The sequence below is a fragment of the Callorhinchus milii genome, unplaced genomic scaffold (genome assembly GCF_018977255.1).
Source record: "Callorhinchus milii isolate IMCB2004 unplaced genomic scaffold, IMCB_Cmil_1.0 Scaffold11, whole genome shotgun sequence".
Taxonomy (NCBI): domain Eukaryota; kingdom Metazoa; phylum Chordata; class Chondrichthyes; order Chimaeriformes; family Callorhinchidae; genus Callorhinchus; species Callorhinchus milii.
In genome coordinates this window covers 815,909-835,487 of record NW_024704752.1, presented here as the reverse complement: position 1 = coordinate 835,487, position 19,579 = coordinate 815,909, and the positions used below count along the sequence as shown (strand labels likewise).

At 41.1% G+C, this 19,579-nt stretch overlaps 2 protein-coding genes across 2 annotated transcripts; both read right to left on the bottom strand.

Moving 5' to 3' along the window:
* Positions 1-257: 257 nt before the first annotated feature.
* LOC103189329 (extracellular calcium-sensing receptor-like) lies at positions 258-6,570 on the bottom strand. Its single transcript, XM_042339205.1, has 6 exons — positions 6,431-6,570; positions 4,827-5,115; positions 2,824-3,630; positions 2,385-2,612; positions 1,251-1,374; positions 258-1,168 (listed from the first exon to the last, which is right to left on the bottom strand). Exons 1-6 carry the CDS (start codon positions 6,490-6,492, stop codon positions 258-260), a joined length of 2,421 nt encoding a protein of 806 aa, XP_042195139.1. The 5' UTR covers positions 6,493-6,570.
* Positions 6,571-11,785: 5,215 nt separating this feature from the next.
* Positions 11,786-18,750, bottom strand: LOC103172612 (extracellular calcium-sensing receptor-like). The gene is made up of 5 exons (XM_042339170.1): positions 18,466-18,750; positions 16,760-17,590; positions 16,345-16,572; positions 13,490-13,613; positions 11,786-12,696 (listed from the first exon to the last, which is right to left on the bottom strand). Exons 1-5 carry the CDS (start codon positions 18,718-18,720, stop codon positions 11,786-11,788), a joined length of 2,349 nt encoding a protein of 782 aa, XP_042195104.1. The 5' UTR covers positions 18,721-18,750.
* Between the last annotated feature and the right edge of the window lie 829 nt (positions 18,751-19,579).

Here is a 19,579-nt window from a genome sequence, read left to right as displayed (position 1 = left end):
CATTGGAAAGGAATTAACCCACAATTTGGAAGACAAAGCATGATACATTTATTGCTGTTGACTGTAAAACAGTATTTTTATCACATGTTAAAAGTGACTTTATTTTACCAGATTAAATTACGACTGTATGTCAAACAATGGAACATCGACAACAAACAAACAAACAAACAAGCACATGATTCTTGTTATATTTATTTCAGAATTTGCCTTCATTTTTATCATATTCCCGAAGATCATGCCGCATTTATAGATGATAACTATTTATTTACAGGTACTTTGCCCATCAAGTGCTTTTTGGTATTCATTTCAGGTTTTATCAAAATAATGTAACATTTAGGAACAAAAATACAAAACAATAACCCACAACTCGAGGCTAAAATAGCAAAGACTTCGACAGCAACGGTATATTTCCCAGGAGAGCTGATGTAAACTGGTATAAAAGTGATCCAAACAGCACAAAAGATGAGCATGCTAAAGGTTATACATTGAGCCTCATTAAAGTTATCAGGTAATTTCCGAGCTAGAAACGCCAGCACAAAGCTCACTCCGGCCAGGAAAGCAATATATCCCGCCATAGAATAAAAGGCGCTCACAGAGCCCAGGTCACATTCCAGAATGATAATCTCTCTGTAATATTCTGTGTTTCTCATGGGAAATGGGTGTGATATAGTTAACCAGAGAGTACATATCAGGCACTGAACAGAGGTAAGGAGGAATACACTCCAACGCTGCTGAGCAGGCCCGAACAATTTGGCCATGTTGTTGTTTGGAAGAGTTGCCTTAAACGCCAGAATCACAAGGATTGTTTTAATCAAAATACAGGAAATACAGAGAACGAAAGCGATAGCGAATGCTGTGTGGCACAACATGCAAGCCCAGACTGAGGGCTCGCCAATGAAAGTCACTGAGCACAGAAAACACAGCGTTAATGCAAAGAGAAGCAGATAGCTGAGCTCAGAATTGTTGGCTTTAACAATAGGAGTGTCTCTGTGTGTGAAGAAGACAAAGGCAATACTTATTGTGGTGCTCACTCCCACCAGAGCCAATGTCAGCAATACACCTCCCAGCATTTCGGTAAAGGAGAGGAACTCTATTTCCTTTGGTAGGCAACGATCTCTCTGCTGATTGGGCCAATATTGTTCAGGGCATTTAATGCAGTCTGTGGAATCTGGGAAAGGTACGATAATTAAGTTTTGCATGAACATTGCATGAGAGGTTTGTTCAAATAGTGTAGACAGGTATGAACACACCTGTGATGTTGCTGATTTCTCCCTCAGCACATTCTGTACAGTCAAAGCAACACACGGGTTGGCCTTTTCTGGCAACTTTTCTTGTTCCAGGAATACAGCTCTCACTGCAAACCGCACGTGGAACCTTGGATTAAAAATAACACATTGAATGAAGAACAAAGTTATCGAGCTGTTTCATGGCAACTGATTTTGTGGGCTGCTTTGTTATTTGAATAACAAGTCTGAACTATTTGAAAATGTATTGTCCTTGAATTATATTTCTTTGTTTCTTTCGAATCGGTCAACTGAATACCTTACTGCATAAGGAGTTTATAGTTTAGTGGAAGTGACCTCTATTTACATCATATGGAATTCTCTCATTGGTTAATTCAGCTGAAAATATTGTTTTAGGAATTAACTAACAATAAATAAAAGTGCATGCAATAGAAAGATTGTCACATGGGTGACAATCTTGGGTCCAATGGTCCCTTCAAAAAAAAACAATAATAAATTGGTCATTTTCAATCCATGACTGTTTGTGGGACATTGCTGTGCGCAATTGGCTGCCGCGTTCGCCCACAAATATACAGTCATTTTACCGTAATTCTGTGAAGCGCTTTGGGACGTTGAGAAGACATGAAAAGCGCTATATCAAATGCAAGGATTATTATTATTATTATTATTATTAATGGTCTCCTTTTGTACGATTCTAAATTAGACTGATTTGGTAACATGAGACAGTAATAGGAACTTTTTCCTTTCTACAGAAAACCACATTTCTACTTAATGTACTAGTCTTAAATGAATCTTAATTGAAATGTAAAACCAAGATCCATGTGAGTAGCCAGAAGAAAACATTTTGTACCCACGTTTGATGTTCTTTACCAGGTGGAAGTGTACAAACCATTTATAGAAGTGCTTCCTTCTCTGAGAAGCAATCTTTCCTGTTCAAAAAAATCATTGCTCCCCTTCGTATGTCTCACATCTTTCACTCCATGTTTTACTCGAATTTGTGTTTTGCATTAATTATACTTTACAAATAAATTAGGTTTGCGCGCACACAATGACTCTGTTTGAAGTTGCTACATAACATTGCAATCTGTGACAAAATAGATAACCTACTTTAGTATCAAAACCATATCTGCTGAAAGATACCTTGTTTTGACCACTCTTCCATACAATAGCCTCCTCGTCCAGGGTTAATTCATGACCCGGAGACGCAGACCCATCGTAGGATCCAATTATTTTAATTTCAGAAACACCTCTCGAATCGATTTGCCAGTTTATCAAGTCGTACATGGCCACCGGATCTCCATTTCCATCAAAATAAACCCTGTCACCGGATGTAGTTGTGAAATTTACAGACTGTAGGTAGTGAAGAAGCTGTTCAACAATATGAAAAACAACATGGTAATAGAAAATTCTCAAATCTTTTTGTTTTTTTTGTTACTTGAACATTGAAATAACAGTTAAAGATCAATAATTAAGTTTATAAAGGAAATGCAACATTTGACAAATACATTATAAACTCGACGCTAAATAACTATGTTCAATTACATAATTTTCTTGCCTGCCATGGTTGAAAATTTGACACACGTGCACAGGTATTGTTCATAAATGGTTCATTTCCTTTCTCACACGAGAGCATATTGTGAAGTGCATGAGCAAATGCGTACACAGCTTTATACACATTGTAAGAACTTCCATCCACACTGACATCAGAATATACATTGTGTATTTGTGTCAGGTCTTCTTTGCCGGTGCATTGTTGCCATGTGGATAAAGCAGTTATTTGGCTTGTGTTTCCTGATGGGAAAGTACATTGGAACACAGTTTCCCAAAATTCCTTCACAAAAGCATTTCCGGGAAAACTAGAAGGATGGATTTTAAGCAGAAATTCTCGCAATCCTTTTACTTCTAACATAGGAATTGCAGGGCCAATTGTCCCAATGAGAAATCTTGCACTTTCTTCTGGAGAAATCAGTTGGGATGTCGTCCACCCTTCAGTTCCTATCCACTGAATTCCAGTGACGTTTTGACTTATAATTTCTTTGAGTAATATCCGCATTTCCCCCATGGGAACAAAAGCCACAATCACTTTAGTTGTTGATGATTTAATTACATTTACAATTTTTCTTATCTTTTCATGAGAATCAGTTCTATAAAATGACTCAGAGAAGGCAATGCAAATGTCAAGTTCCTGCGCAATGTCTACAAATGCCTGCATTCCAAAGTTACCATAGTCATTGTTGCTTCTGATAGTCCCAATCCACGTCCATCCAAACTTCTTGATGATTTGAGCTAAAGCCTTGGACTGATGGTAGTCACTGGGTATGGTTCTATAAAACACAGGGTATTCGTTCCTATTGCTGAGACAAACACAAGTGGAAAAGTAGCTGACCTGTGATTGATAAAAGACATTTAGAATATCATTAATATATTTGATCTCTAAAAGCAAATCCCATAAATTGCTGAAGTTTTACTTAACTTAATGTAGCTTAAAATATAGGTTCATCACTTGTGTAAAATTCCAAGTCGTGTGAATGAGAATTAGTAGAATATGGTTTAATTGACAGTAATAACAATTTCCATTACAGTGAACGTTTAACTATGTATCTCCAATACAGTATAGTCTTTTGCCTTTTTTATTTTCTCTTTCGGTGGGTACATAAAGAATTTAAACATGCGCTCATCCATTTTGTTAAATTCTGTAACTTGAAAAGGGTCCAAATGATTCATGCCAGGGCTATGTATTCTGAGAATCATGAACAAAATAATAGTAAATTATTTATTATTCACTAGTAATAGTAAAGCGTAGAAAAGTGTATGTGTGTGTGCAGTGATCATATTTATACCAGATTGATTTCTGTGAGGAAGTGGAAAAGTGTCTTCACGGTTATACCAGATAAATGCATTATCATAATTGGTAAAATTAATCTTCAGTATAATTTAATAACTGAATATTTTATTTAAGCAAAAAACATTATTGTCAATAGATTATATTGTGTATAACATTGCATTAAATGTGCAGAATTATATTATTTTATTATGTACCCTGCAAACATTATGCTACTAGAAACATAGAAAAATAACTCGCACTTATATAGCGCCATCCATGCAGGTAGCATCTCAGAGCGCTTAACAGTTGAGGAGCCTGAATCCAAGCCAGTGGGGTAATGGGGGGGTGATGGTGGGAGGTGACCGTAAGCACAGTCGAAAATACATTTTTCAGTCCGGACTTGAGGAAGGGGAGAGGGTGGGCAAAGCAGAGGGTTTGAGGGAGAGTAGAGTGGTCCAGAGCTCTGGGACATAGTCACTGAATGCGGCTCCAATGGTGGAGAAGAGGGTGCGAGGGACAAGCAGGAGGCTGGAGCCAGTGGAGTAGAGGTGCCGGATGGTGGATTGGGGCATGAGAAGGTCGGAGAGGGGTGGACGTGCTAGAGAGTGAAGGGATTTGAACACGAATGTGAGCCTCTTGAAGGCGATCCATTCAGTGATGGGGAGCCAGTGGAGCCTGGCCAGAACTGATGAGTTGGGGGTGTGGAGTTTGGTCTGCGGGCAGCAGAGTTCTGAATGATTTGGATTTGACAACATTACCATTGGAACTTGAAAAGGACCAATAACTCTTGCTACTGCAATAGACTCAGAGGATCCTTGTGTCCCAACGATCCCGATGACATTAGATTGTCCTGTGCAAGAATAACCCAAACCGGTTTCCTGCCCGTTAACAAGAGCTAAGGCCGCTTTTGTCACAATCTTGGATGACGCACAATCATCGTGGATCCTGAATCCCAGTGTGACATTTGGCAACAGGAGGTGATTTCTGTTGATTTCTTCGATGGCAAAAATCATGGTCTGAGCCAAGCGAAAGCCTCTGAAATCAAACCTTTGGAGTTACACAAATTATTAGCTTCATGGAATGAGATCAGATGTTTTCATTACTGGCTGAAAATAGTTTCTATGAGAAAACATCAATTGTATTACAGTCGATAGCCATTTATTCAATGTTACAGTTTGGCAAATTGGTAGATCAGTGATTTGCCTTTTTGCAATTACTAATTGGATTTGAGTTCTCAGAGACTATAATCAATTACATCTTCCTGTCAGTTATCTTTTATCAATTATCTGTTATCATTTCATGCTGAGATGGGTTGCCCACCGGGAAGCTTGCAGGGAGTTCCTTGTGCCTACCATTCACCTAGTGAGGCTGAAAAAACGTGCATGTCGGATGTGGACCAACCGGGGTGGGGTGGGGGGATGAAGGAGGGTCTCGTTGGAGTTGAGCTATCTTCAAGTTGATATGCCTGGCAATGGAAAGTTGGAATTGAGCCAGCCCTCTGTGGTGGGCTCGGTAGTCCATTTCCTGAGTCAGACATTTCTGCAGGATTCCAGGGCAGTGCTGATGACACCACACTCAGCCTGGCTCATCGGCAGGACCTTGAAGAACAGACCAGTCACTGGGGACAGGGAGTCATACTGCTCAGCTCGGGTTATCCCTGCAAGCCAAATGAGTACTGTGGTCCTGGCTGGACAACCATTGGGAAAGCTTGCCGGACAGCAATATCAATGGCATGATATGTGGTTTTAGCAAGTTAGACTCAGTACCACAAATGCACACTCTGGGCTCCCCAACCCTTGGTTGTTGCCAACCTGTGCAGTCCTGCAGCTCAGTGGTTAGAGCACTCGCCTCAAAAGCCCATCAGGGGGAAATCCTGGACAAGCTTTCTTACTCCACATGCCTCTGTTTAACTAGCAGTAAGAAGAAACCCGGTTGTCAGTCGATTGGGTAATAATACCTTCAAAAAAAATTGGTCACTCAACCCACGACTGTTGGAGGAAACTGCTGTGTGCAATTGGCTGCTTCGTTTTACCCATAAAATATACAATCAATTCACTTTACAGTATATTCTGTGAGGTGCATTGTGACGTCTCGAAGATGTGATAAGGCACTATATAAAATGCGAGGATTATTATTAATACTTTTCAGAATTAGGTGAGCAGGATGCCACCCTTCACGGAGAGAGTGCGCATTCCATTCAAACAATCTATCTCTGGAATTTCCATGTGTAAGTATGGAAATCTCAGCTTGGTTAGGATACTCGAAGGCATGTCGATGGGTTTCCACATGTGTCAGACACGCATATACATTTACTATACACTTAACTATAGCTTTTTATAAATTACTCTGAGAATCCACTCACCGTTTGCACTGTTCTGCTTTTGGCCGGACAGTAAAGGAATGCACATTCTCAACCCTGTCCATGTGCAAGTTAAAAAGTCTCCCCAGAATGATGTCTCCGTCCTTTGACAGTTCAGGTAAATCGAACTTCCCTTGAAGTTTACAACTATATTCACCGCTTCCCCATCCGGCCTCAAGTCTGAGCAATTCTAACAGGAAAAAGTAAAACATATTTCCCACATACATTTACTATTTACGTCAATCAGAAGTTGCAGTTATCCGAGCAGACAAGTTCAATTGTCCAATATATGCGTCACCGTATGTGTGTTTTATATTGTACTACAGCGGGGCTTTCTGGGAATTGCCGCCTTTGATGCAATTCAGTGGAAGGTAATTTGGAGATTATTTAAAATCCCAGTAGAATATAATTTCCTATGTGCCTCCGGAAAATTAACTGTCAGCTGTAACGATTGTGGCCAAGTATCTGAGTGTATCTCATCAGGGATTTCCCCTCTGCGTAATCATGGAAGCAACTTTTAAAATTATCCTTTATACCATTTGGGATTGTGATGGTTAAACTCTAACTTTCTGCCTCCACCCTCAACTACAGGCCACTGCTGTCCTGACAGATTGTCTGTCAGACATCAAGTCCTGGATGAGGGCAAACTTCCTACAGTTGAATGTGAACAAGACTGAGACCCTCCTGATCGGCTCGCGCCAACGTCTCAGCACCTCAGGCTCTGGCAGCATCAACCTCCACAGTTGCACACTACAACTCAGCAGCCAGTCAGGAACCTCGGTGTCTTGTTCGACAACTGTCTTTTCTTCCCCATATCCAAGCCATGACCCGCTCTGCCTTCCTTCACCTCACCTCCATAACATCGCCCGACTCCGCCACGACCTCACCCCTCAGGCCACTGAAACTCTTGTGGAGTCCTGTAGCTCAGTGGTTAGAGCACTCGCTTTACAAGTGAGAGACCTGAGTTCAACTCCAGGCAGAGGGCGAATCCTTGGGCAAGTTTCCTTACTCCACACCCGAATAATAATCCCTCCAAAAAAACAAAACAATAATAAATTGATCATTTTCAATCCATGACTGTTTGTGGGACATTGCTGTGCGCAATTGGCTGCCGCGTTCGCCCACAAATATACAGTCAATTTACTTTACAGTGTGTTTTGTGAAGCGCTTTGGGACGTCCTCCCAACGTGAAAAGCGCTATATCAAATGCAAGGATTATTATTATTATTATTCATGCCTTCATCACCTGCAGGCTCAACTATGAAAACGCCCCACTTGTCAGCCTTCCCAATTCCTCCCTCCACAGGCTGCAGATAATCCAGAACTCTGCAGCCCGTGTCCTCTCCCGCACCAAACACCGTGACCCCATCTCCCCCATTCTCGCCCGACTCCATTGGCTCCTTATCCTTCAGAGTATCCAGTTCAAAATCCTGGTTCTCACCTACAAAGCCCTCAATGGTCTCGCCCCACCCTATCTTTGTGACCACCTAACCCCCTACCAACCTGCCCACACCCTCCACTCAGCCGGCTCCGGCCTGCTCCACGTTCCCCGATCCACCCGCCCCATCATTGGCAGGAGAGCCTTCAGCCACTCTGCCCCCAACCTCTGGAACTCCATCCCACAATCACTCCGCCTCGTCCCCTCCTTAGCCTCCTTCAGGACCCACCTCAAAACCCTCCTATTCGACCATGCCATCGGCCGCCCCCCTTCCCTGCCCCCCCTGACCCCAACTTGGTCTGAAATGCTGTACACTGTCCAGCACCTTGGGACGTCCTCCCTACGTGAAAGGCGCTATACAAATATAATCTTGTTGTTGTTGAATTGCTTTAATCAACATTATTCTCATTTACCTAATTCTAATTTATAATCATTGGAGATGATGCAAAAACAACAAAATTACTTTTATAGAGCGCCTTTCACGTCAGGAAGACGTCCCAACGTGCTGGACAGTCTGGGGTCAGGACCTGAGCATGGGGGAGGGGTGGGGTAGGGGTGAGGGAAGGCAGAGAGATGGAAGGGTGACCGAAGGCACAATTAAAGAGGAGGGTCTTGATTTCGGCCTTGAAGGAGGCGAGGGAGGAAGCGAGGCGAAGGGATTATGGGATGGAATTCCAGATTGTGGGGGCAGATAGGCTGAAAGCCCGGCCACTGATGGTAGGGCGTGTCGGGCGGGAGACATGGAGAAGGCTGGAGGCGCCGAACGGAGGGAGCGGGCAGGTTGGTAGCGAGTCAGCAGGTCACTGCATTCATTGAGAGCTGCACGCACAGACTAGTTTCCGCCTCTTGTCTAAGTTTTATCGTTTTATCTCTGAATGTTCCACCACAATGGGTTTTATTCCACGAGTTTGTTGTTGGCAATTGTTTATCGTGCCATAGGACAGCCATATAGTTTTGCTTCTGAAATAGCACTTTGTAACACGTGACAATGATTTGAGACTTCTGTCACAGGTCTGGATAGAGCAAATTTGGTTAATTTGCAGAGAATTAGAAGTAATGATCATTTGTTCTCCCCACACACTTCCACAGCCCAAATAACCATGTTTATTAATGGACTGAGCTCCTTCCTAACCCATCTGCACAATTTTTTAAGGATTGCTTAAACAGCTTACAGATTGATTGTCTCTTACTTATTTATTGATTGCTTAATTGCTTACAATATCTTTGCATTGATTATTGGCTACATTGGCAAATGCATGTGAGAAGATTTGAGAGAGTTGAGGTGGATTTTGTCAAGTAGTGAGAAATCGGCAAAGGAGAAGAATGTGGTTTGAAAGACAAGAGAATAAAGGAAAGGGAAGCTTGATTACAGCAATACAAGTATAATTGTTCCAACATCTGTTAATATAGCAGTTGCATCAGATAACAATAAAACCAGTTAGGAATGTTAAACATAAATCATTTATTTGCAGTGTATTTAATTTCAGACTTAAAGATTACATGTACAATAGTTAGTTTCTTGATACATTTCAGAAAAATAAACTTTGTCAAATGCCTTTTGAAAGTCTATATAAACTACATCAACTGCACTACCTTTATCCACCCTCTCCGATACCTCATTGAAAAATTCTATTAGATTTGTTAGACAGTAATGTCTACCCGTGGATTATTGGCTACTTTGGCAAATGCATGTGAGAAGGATTTGAGAGAGTTGAGGTGGATTGTGTCCAGTGTTGGGGGGAATCAGTAAAGGACAACAATGCTGTTAGAAATTAAGAGAATAAATCAAAGGGAAGTTTGATTGCAGCAATACAAGTGTAACATCTGTAACTATATTAGTTGCATCAGATAACTTATTAGCAGAGAATATAAAACATGTAAAGTTACACTTAAAAATTCCATGTCACCATGCACAAAATGACTAAACATTAGACGGTTTACATGTACTTTAATTAGTTTCTTAATAATAATAATAATAATAATAATAATAATCCTTGCATTTGATATAGCGCTTTTCACGTCAGGAGGACGTCCCAAAGCGCTTCACAGAACACACTGTAAAGTGAATTGACTGTATATTTGTGGGCGAACACGGCAGCCAATTGCGCACAGCAATGTCCTACAAACAGGCGTAGATTGAAAATGACCAATTTATTATTGTTTTGTTTTTTTGGAGGGATTATTATTGTATTCTTGATACATTTCAGTAAAACTAACCTGCATTTAAATTATGTTCGCTTTTAGCTGCATCTCTACATATCTAGGCAGCTAGTTTTTCAGTTGGATACTTTGCCCATCAAGTGTTTTTTGGTATTCATTTCAGGTTTTACCAAAATAATGTAACACTTAGGAACAAAAATACAAAACAATAACCCAAAACTCGAGGCTAAAATAGCAAAGACTTTGACAGCAACGGTGTATTTCCCAGGAGAGCTGATGTAAACTGGTATAAAAGTGATCCAAACAGCACAAAAGATGAGCATGCTAAAGGTTATACATTGAGCCTCATTAAATTTAGGGGGAGGTTGAGGAGATCAGAGCTGCAGGATAGAAGATGTTGACAGGAGCCAACAAGCATGGCTCCCGTCTTGTCAACATTGAGTTGTAGGATGTTTTCACTCATTGTGGCCAGAAAGGCCAAGAGAACGTCAGACCTGGAGTTGCAGCTGGAGGAGGAGAAGTAGATTTGTGTGTCATTAGCATACATGTGGAAGTTTACCCCATGTTTGTGGATGACATTGCCAAGAGGGAGCAGGTAGATGAGGAATAGGAGGGGGCCAAGGATGGAGCCCTGGTGTACACCACAGGTGACCGGGCAGGGGCGCGAGGAGAAACTGTTTGAGGAAGTAAAGTGAAGGCATTTTTGTTAGGTAGGACTTGAACCATGCGAATGCAATCCCACTGAAGTGGATGAGGGAGGAGAGGCGGAGGATGAAGATGGTGTGGTCGACTGCGTTGAATGCGGCGGAGTGGTCCAGGAGGACAAGGAGGCAGAGGGAGCCCTGGTCACAGTGAGAGAGGGGTCATCGTTTGTGACCTGTGAAGCTCTGTATCTGTGCTATGGGCAGTGCGGAAAACAGACTGGAGGGGCTTGAGGAGGGAGTGAAGGGAGAGGTGAGAGCAAAGCTGGTTAGCGACAACTTGTTCCAGAACTTTGGCGAGGAAGGGCTGGCTGGAAAGAGGTCGTTAAGTTGTGAGGTTGGATGGTTCAAGGGTGTTTTCTTTTGAGGAGGGGGGTGATGACAGTGGATTCCCTGAATTGCACATGTATGCACAGTGATGGAATGCAGATTTATTGACAATTGACAGATGATCATAATACTCTTGAGGGAGCACATAAAGATGCTTTTTCAACAACAACAACAAAATTACATTTGTATAGCCTCTTTCACGTTGGGAGGATGTCTCAATGTGCTGGACAGACGGACTTTAAGTGATTTATTCTGAAACTTCCACATGGACCTCTTAGTAATTTAATGTAATCAATGTTTACTATTTTAAGAGTTGATGTTTGACTTACAGAAATTAAGGAAATCCAGTGAAATATATTGTAATCCAAGTGGCATTGTGGGATTCCACATGAAAATAAATGCCTAAACAGAAGGCATGTTGACCTCGAGTTAAACAAATCTGTGTTTCTCGGATATACTCAAACATCAATTGCATTGGAAAGGAATTAACCCACAATTTGGAAGACAAAGCATGATACATTTATTGCTGTTGACTGTAAAACAGTGTTTTTATCACATGTTAAAAGTGACTTTATTTTACCAGATTAAATTACGACTGTATGTCAAACAATGGAACATCGACAACAAACAAACAAACAAACAAGCACATGATTCTTGTTATATTTATTTCAGAATTTGCCTTCATTTTTATCATATTCCCGAAGATCATGCCGCATTTATAGATGATAACTATTTATTTACAGGTACTTTGCCCATCAAGTGCTTTTTGGTATTCATTTCAGGTTTTATCAAAATAATGTAACATTTAGGAACAAAAATACAAAACAATAACCCACAACTCGAGGCTAAAATAGCAAAGACTTCGACAGCAACGGTGTATTTCCCAGGAGAGCTGATGTAAACTGGTATAAAAGTGATCCAAACAGCACAAAAGGTGAGCATGCTAAAGGTTATACATTGAGCCTCATTAAAGTTATCAGGTAATTTCCGAGCTAGAAACGCCAGCACAAAGCTCACTCCGGCCAGGAAAGCAATATATCCCGCCATAGAATAAAAGGCGCTCACAGAGCCCAGGTCACATTCCAGAATGATAATCTCTCTGTAATATTCTGTGTTTCTCATGGGAAATGGGTGTGATATAGTTAACCAGAGAGTACATATCAGGCACTGAACAGAGGTAAGGAGGAATACACTCCAACGCTGCTGAGCAGGCCCGAACAATTTGGCCATGTTGTTGTTTGGAAGAGTTGCCTTAAACGCCAGAATCACAAGGATTGTTTTAATCAAAATACAGGAAATACAGAGAACGAAAGCGATAGCGAATGCTGTGTGGCACAACATGCAAGCCCAGACTGAGGGCTCGCCAATGAAAGTCACTGAGCACAGAAAACACAGCGTTAATGCAAAGAGAAGCAGATAGCTGAGCTCAGAATTGTTGGCTTTAACAATAGGAGTGTCTCTGTGTGTGAAGAAGACAATGGCAATACTTATTGTGGTGCTCACTCCCACCAGAGCCAATGTCAGCAATACACCTCCCAGCATTTCGGTAAAGGAGAGGAACTCTATTTCCTTTGGTAGGCAACGATCTCTCTGCTGATTGGGCCAATATTGTTCAGGGCATTTAATGCAGTCTGTGGAATCTGGGAAAGGTACGATAATTCAGTAAGTATGGCATGAATATTACTAAAGGGAGTTTTCAAAAATCTCCTGTGGATCTCAACTCCTCAGCCTTCCTGGGCTCTTCCTCAGACTCACTGTACCAGTGCGCAACCTCGGCGTCCAGTTCAACCCCCAACTGTTCATCCTCCCCCACATCAGGTCCCTGATCAAAACCGATTGCTTCCACCTCTGCCATATTGCCCACTTCCGACCGTACCTTACCGAAATGCAGCCAAAATCCTCGTGCACGTGTTTGTCACTTCCAGGTTGGATTGCTCCAAAACACTTCTCCTGTCTCCCCAGCTCCACCATTCACAAGATCAGCTGATTCAAAACTCTGCCGCCCGCATACGGAGCCGGACCAATCTCCACATCTCACCAGTTGTGGCCCAGGTTCCACTCGCTCCCCATCACCGAACGGATCAACGTCAAGATCTCACTCTCGTGTTCAAATCCATTCACTCCCTGGCAATTCCCTACACTTCCGACCCCCTCACTCCCAAATCGACTGGCACCAGCCTCCTGCTCAACCCCCACCCCCACTGCCCCACCATTGGACGTTGTGCTTTCAGCTGCTACTCCCCTAAACTCTGGAACACTCTTCCTCAATCCTTCCACCTCACCCCCTCTCTCCCCTCTTTCGTGTTCGCCAGTGCTGACAGCTATCCACGCCCAGATCAGAGTCAGGCTCCGCCACAGTTAAGCGCTCTGAGACGCTACCCTGTGTGGAGGGCAAATGGTTGTTGTAAATAGGAAGAGGAATTTTACACTCACCTGTGATGTTGCTGATTTCTCCCTCAGCACATTCTGTACAGTCAAAGCAACACACGGGTTGGCCTTTTCTGGCAACTTTTCTTGTTCCAGGAATACAGCTCTCACTGCAAACAGAACGTGGCATCTTCGATTAAGAAATACCACGTTAAATAATTAGATATAAAATGAAGTTATCAACCTCTCACAAGTAAGTGGACCTGGGTTTCATTCCCGGGCAGGGCGAAACAGGGTATGTTTTCTTACTCCACACGCCCCTGTTTACCTAGCAGTAAGATATATTCATGAAAGGTTATTAACACTGCCCTCAACTGCCTTCCACCCCCCTAAAAAAAATCTGCGATATTAAAATACCGTGCAATATTTATTTTGGATTCTGAGCTCAGGTAACCCTAAAATGTGGCTATCATATCCAAAGTTTAGGTGGTGTCTAATGATTGTTCAGCCATTGCCCAGAAGATGAAGTACATGAGGTACATGTGAAGTACGAAGTGCATTGTATGTTGAATGGAACAAACACCTACTTCCATTACCACAGGGTCACTTGAACCCTCACCATTTGTGAGGATTCTAACTAACATTTTTGACCTCGACTCCCATTCCCATGCTACCCGAAAGAACCATTACTCACAGTGTTATCTATTCTTACACTCTAGCCACTTTCAGGCATTACATATATGCATCTGCTGCAAGTGAAGTTAGCCTTTGTGCTTATTTTGATGAAGATAAAAGGGCATATCAGGAAGATCTTTAATAATAATAATAATAATAATAATAATAATAATAATAATCCTTGCATTTGATATAGCGCTTTTCACGTCGGGAGGACGTCCCAAAGCGCTTCACAGAACACACTGTAAAGTGAATTGACTGTATATTTGTGGGCGAACGCGGCAGCCAATTGCGCACAGCAATGTCCCACAAACAGTCGTAGATTGAAAATGACCAATTTAATTATTGTTTTTAGTTTTGGAGGGATTATTATTAGGCGTGTGGAGTAAGGAAACTTGCCCAAGGTTTCGCCCTGCCTGGAATTGAACTCAGGTCTCTCACTTGCAAAGCGAGTGCTCTAACCACTGAGCTACAGGACTCCAGGACTTTGTAGCTTCATGCACCAACATTCCTGCTGCAGTCCAAATGATCAAACTTGGTTCCAGGGAAAAGGTTACCCAATTCACAGGCTCCAATCATTTGGTGGTTTAATTGCCTGAACTGAAGAAACAACCACCTGAAGTGGAGTCCTGTAGCTTAATGGTTAGAGGATTCGCCTCACAAGTAAGAGGACCTGGGTTTCATTCCCGGGCAGGGCGAAACAAGGTATGTTTTCTTACTCCACACGCCCCTGTTTACCTAGCAGTAAGTAGGAATCCGGTTGTTAATCGATTGGCAGATCACATTTCCGGGGGTTATATTACCTTAAAAATAATAATAATAATAATTTGGTCACTTAATCCATGACTGTTGGAGGAACACGGCTGTGCTCAATTGGCTGCCGCATTTTGCCCACAAAACACAGTCACTAGACTTTACAGTATATTCTGTGAAGCACTTTGAGACATCTAGAAGACATGATTGCGCACTATATCAAATGCAAGGGTTATTATTATTAATTATGGAATCAATGGTTATTTGAATTTGAAATATGAACTGTTTGAAAATGTGTTGTCCTTGAATAATAATTCTTTAATTCTTTCGAAATGGTCAAGTGAATACTTAGGAGAATTTCTTTTCCACCGGGCGTCACCTCTAATTACACTATCTGCTAATCTCTCATTGATTGTCTAACATGAAAATATTTCTTTGATGAAGTAACAAACAATAAACAAAATGCACGTAATATGAATATTACGCCCCACCCACATGTACGTCAGGTAAACAGGCGGGAGGTCCGCGGGCCAGAAACTACATCTGTGGCAGGTTTGTAACAGGGGTTGTTTGTAGTGAATTACGTGGAAAAAAATGTGCATCCGCAATTTTCTATTGGCCCAGGCTATGGGGAAAGGGAAAAAAAAATTGCAAGACTTTGGGGAAAGTGGGTTCTTATGGGTTTAACTATATAGTCGAATCCTGTAGCTCAGTGGTTAGAGCACTTGTCTCGCAAGCGAAAGACCTGGGTTCAATTCCCGGCAGCGCGAAACCTTGAGCAAGTTTCCTTACTCCACAAACCTGATAATAATCCTTCAAAAAAAAAACAATAATAAAATTGTTCACTTCCATCCACGACTGTTTGTGGGGACGCTGCTGTGTGCAATTGGCTGTCGCGTTTCGCCCACAATTATACAGTCAATTCACTTTGCAGTATATTCTGTGAAGATCTTTGAGGCGTCGAGAAGATGTGAGAAAGTGCTATATCAAATGCAAGGATTATTATTAATATCATTATTATATTGTCATGGGTGCAATGGCCTCCTTTTGTGCTATGATTCTCAATCTGACCGATTTGGTAACGTGAGTCACCAATGGGACCTTTTATCTTTCTACGTGTAACCACTTTTCTACTTAATGTACTTAAATGAATCTTAATTGAAATGTAAAACTGATTTCTATCTGAATAGAACCATTTTGTACCCTCTTATAGTGTTCTTTACCAGGTGGAAGTGTACAAACCATTTATAGAAGTGTTTCCTTCTCCAAGAAGCATTCCTTCCAAATTCAAAAAATCATTGCTCCCCTCCGTATGTCTCACATCTTTCACTCCATGTTTTAGTCGAATTTGTGTTTTGCATTAATTATACTTTACAAATAAATTAGGTTTGTGCGCACACAATGACTCTGTTTGAAGTTGCTACATAACATTGCAATCTGTGACAAAATAGATAACCTACTTTAGTATCAAAACCATATCTGCTGAAAGATACCTTGTTTTGACCACTCTTCCATACAATAGCCTCCTCGTCCAGGGTTAATTCATGACCCGGAGACGCAGACCCATCGTAGGATCCAATTATTTTAATTTCAGAAACACCTCTCGAATCGATTTGCCAGTTTATCAAGTCGTACATGGCCACCGGATCTCCATTTCCATCAAAATAAACCCTGTCACCGGATGTAGTTGTGAAATTTACAGACTGTAGGTAGTGAAGAAGCTGTTCAACAATATGAAAAACAACATGGTAATAGAAAATTCTCAAATCTTTTTGTTTTTTTTGTTACTTGAACATTGAAATAACAGTTAAAGATCAATAATTAAGTTTATAAAGGAAATGCAACATTTGACAAATACATTATAAACTCGACGCTAAATAACTATGTTCAATTACATAATTTTCTTGCCTGCCATGGTTGAAAATTTGACACACGTGCACAGGTATTGTTCATAAATGGTTCATTTCCTTTCTCACACGAGAGCATATTGTGAAGTGCATGAGCAAATGCGTACACAGCTTTATACACATTGTAAGAACTTCCATCCACACTGACATCAGAATATACATTGTGTATTTGTGTCAGGTCTTCTTTGCCGGTGCATTGTTGCCATGTGGATAAAGCAGTTATTTGGCTTGTGTTTCCTGATGGGAATGTACATTGGAACGCAGTTTCCCAAAATTTCTTCACAAAAGCATTTCCGGGAAAACTAGAAGGATGGATTTTAAGCAGAAATTCTCGCAATCCTTTTACTTCTAACATAGGAATTGCAGGGCCAATTGTCCCAATGAGAAATCTTACACTTTCTTCTGGAGAAATGAGTTTGGCTGTTATCCAAGCTTCTGTTCCTATCCACTGTATTCCTGTGACATTTTGACTTATAATTTCCGTGAGCAATATCTCCATATCCGCTTTAGCAACAAAAGCCACAATCACTTTAGTTGTAGATGATTTAATTATATTTACAATTTTTTTTAACTTTTCAAGTGGATCTGTTCTATAAAATGATTCCGAGAAGGCAATGCAAATGCCAAGTTCCTGCGCAATGTCTACAAATGCCTGCATTCCAAAGTTACCATAGTCATTGTTGCTTCTGATAGTCGCAATCCACGTCCATCCAAACTTCTTAATGATTTGAGCTAAAGCCTTGGACTGATGGTAGTCACTGGGTATAGTTCTGTAAAATACGGGGTATTCGTTCCTATTGCTGAGACAAACACAAGTGGAAAAGTAGCTGACCTGTGATTGATAAAAGACATTTAGATTATCATTAATATATTTGATCTCTAAAAGCAAATCCTGAATACTTGAAAACTCATAAGTTGCTGAGTCATTATTGAACTCAGGGTAGCTTAAGATATAGACTCCACTTATTTAAGCTTCAAAATGTTGTGAATGAGAATTAGTAGGTTATGGTTTAATTGACAATATGTAACTACAATTTCCATTACAGTGAACGTGTATTTATGTATTTCCAATATAGAATAGTCTTATTGCCTTTTTTATTTTCTCTTTTGGTGGTACATAAAGAATTTAAACTCACACTAATCAATTTGTATAATTCTTTCATTTGATAAGAGAAAATCAAATTCTAGAAGGTTTTAATGGAATTAGCACTGTGTCGTTGCAGGGACCAATTCTCATTGCATAATTCCAGAGAGTATTAGACGCAGATTGGCTAGAGCCCTCAGGATGTGCATTGGGATAACTGTTGGAGTCTAAACAGCTAAAACTACTTATTTGTATATGTTTTCAATGCGCAACTTTCATGACATATTTTTGCTTATCATGAATGAAATATTGGAAAAATGCAGAAAAATAAATCTGAATTCAATGGAAAACAATGTGTACGTGTGTGTGTGTATGCTTGTGTAGTGTTCATGTTTATATCAGAGAGATTTCCATCAGGAAGTGGAAAAGTGCTTTCACAGTTTTACCAGATTATCATAATTGGTAAAACTAATCTTCAGTCTAATAATTGAATATTTTATTTCAGCAAAAATATTATCATCAACAGACAATACTGTATATAGTTTGGATTAAATGTGCACAGAATTATGTTATCGTAATATGTACCTTGCAAACATTATGCTACTAGAAACATACAACGTTACCATTGGAACTTGAAAAGGACCAATAACTCTTGCTACTGCAATAGACTCAGAGGATCCTTGTGTGCCAACGATCCCGATGACATTAGATTGTCCTGTGCAAGAATAACCCAAACCGGTTTCCTCCCCATTAACAAGAGCTAAGGCCGCTTTTGTCACAATCTTGGATGACGCACAATCATCGTGGATCCTGAATCCCAGTGTGACATTTGGCAAAAGGAGATGATTTCTGTTGATTTCTTCGATGGCAAAAATCATGGTCTGAGCCAAGCGAAAGCCTCTGAAATCAAACCTTTGGAGTTACACAAATTATTAGCTTCATGGAATGAGATCAGGTGTTTTCATTACTGGCTGAAAATCGGTACTACGAGAAAACATCAATCGTATTACAGTCAATAGCCATTTATTCAATGTTACAGTTTGGTAAATTGGTAGATCAGTGATTTGCCTTTTTGCAATTACTAATTGGATTTGCGATCTCAATTGCACCTTTCTGTCTGTTTCCTTACAGCGTTACCTGGAGTCTGAATCCTTGAACATATGTTTGAACGTCCATTACCTGGAATCCACCTTGTTTGTCCTTCAGAGAGGCAAGCAACTGCTGCTTAAACTAAGCACCTCCAAATGGTGGAAGTATCGGTCAATTGGAAGGGATGTGTGCCTGATCTGTGGGTAGGAAGATGGTGACAAATGCCCTCATGCATTTCATGCTGAGATGCGTTGCTCACCAGGAAACTCGCAAGGTGCACGTTATACAAACCAACCACCTTGTGAGGGGTCAAACCCATGCTTGTTGGATGTCGAACAAACAACGAGTGACTCTCCTCGTTTGAGGATAACCAAAGCCGGACGAAATCGGTTCCAAAGACAAGTGGGTTTGTGGTATTCCAGGGCACTGCTAATGACAGCACAGCCCAGCTGAATCATCGGCAGGACCTGGAAGAGCAGACCAGTCACTGGGGCAGGGAGTCATCTCACTCAGCTCCTGAAAACCCTGCAGCCAAAGCACTAATGGGTAGGGTGCTCCTCACTGGACAAGTAGCGGGAAAGCTTGCCGGGCATTAATACCAATGGCGAGCTATGTGGTTTTAACTGGTTAGACTCCAGCAGTAACCCA

Coding starts and splice junctions, on each gene's coding strand:
- LOC103189329 (XM_042339205.1), bottom strand. CDS start 6,492: ATGGACAGGGTTGAGAATGTGCATTCCTTTACTGTCCGGCCAAAAGCA. Junction 5,116..6,430: donor AAAGCAGAACAGTGCAAACG/GTGAGTGGATTC, acceptor GTAACTCCAAAG/GTTTGATTTCAGAGGCTTTC. Junction 2,613..2,823: donor TGAACAATACCTGTGCACGT/GTGTCAAATTTT, acceptor ATTGTTGAACAG/CTTCTTCACTACCTACAGTC.
- LOC103172612 (XM_042339170.1), bottom strand. CDS start 18,720: ATGATTTTTGCCATCGAAGAAATCAACAGAAATCATCTCCTTTTGCCA. Junction 17,591..18,465: donor GTCCTTTTCAAGTTCCAATG/GTAACGTTGTAT, acceptor TATCAATCACAG/GTCAGCTACTTTTCCACTTG. Junction 12,697..13,489: donor AGAAATCAGCAACATCACAG/GTGAGTGTAAAA, acceptor TACCTTTCCCAG/ATTCCACAGACTGCATTAAA.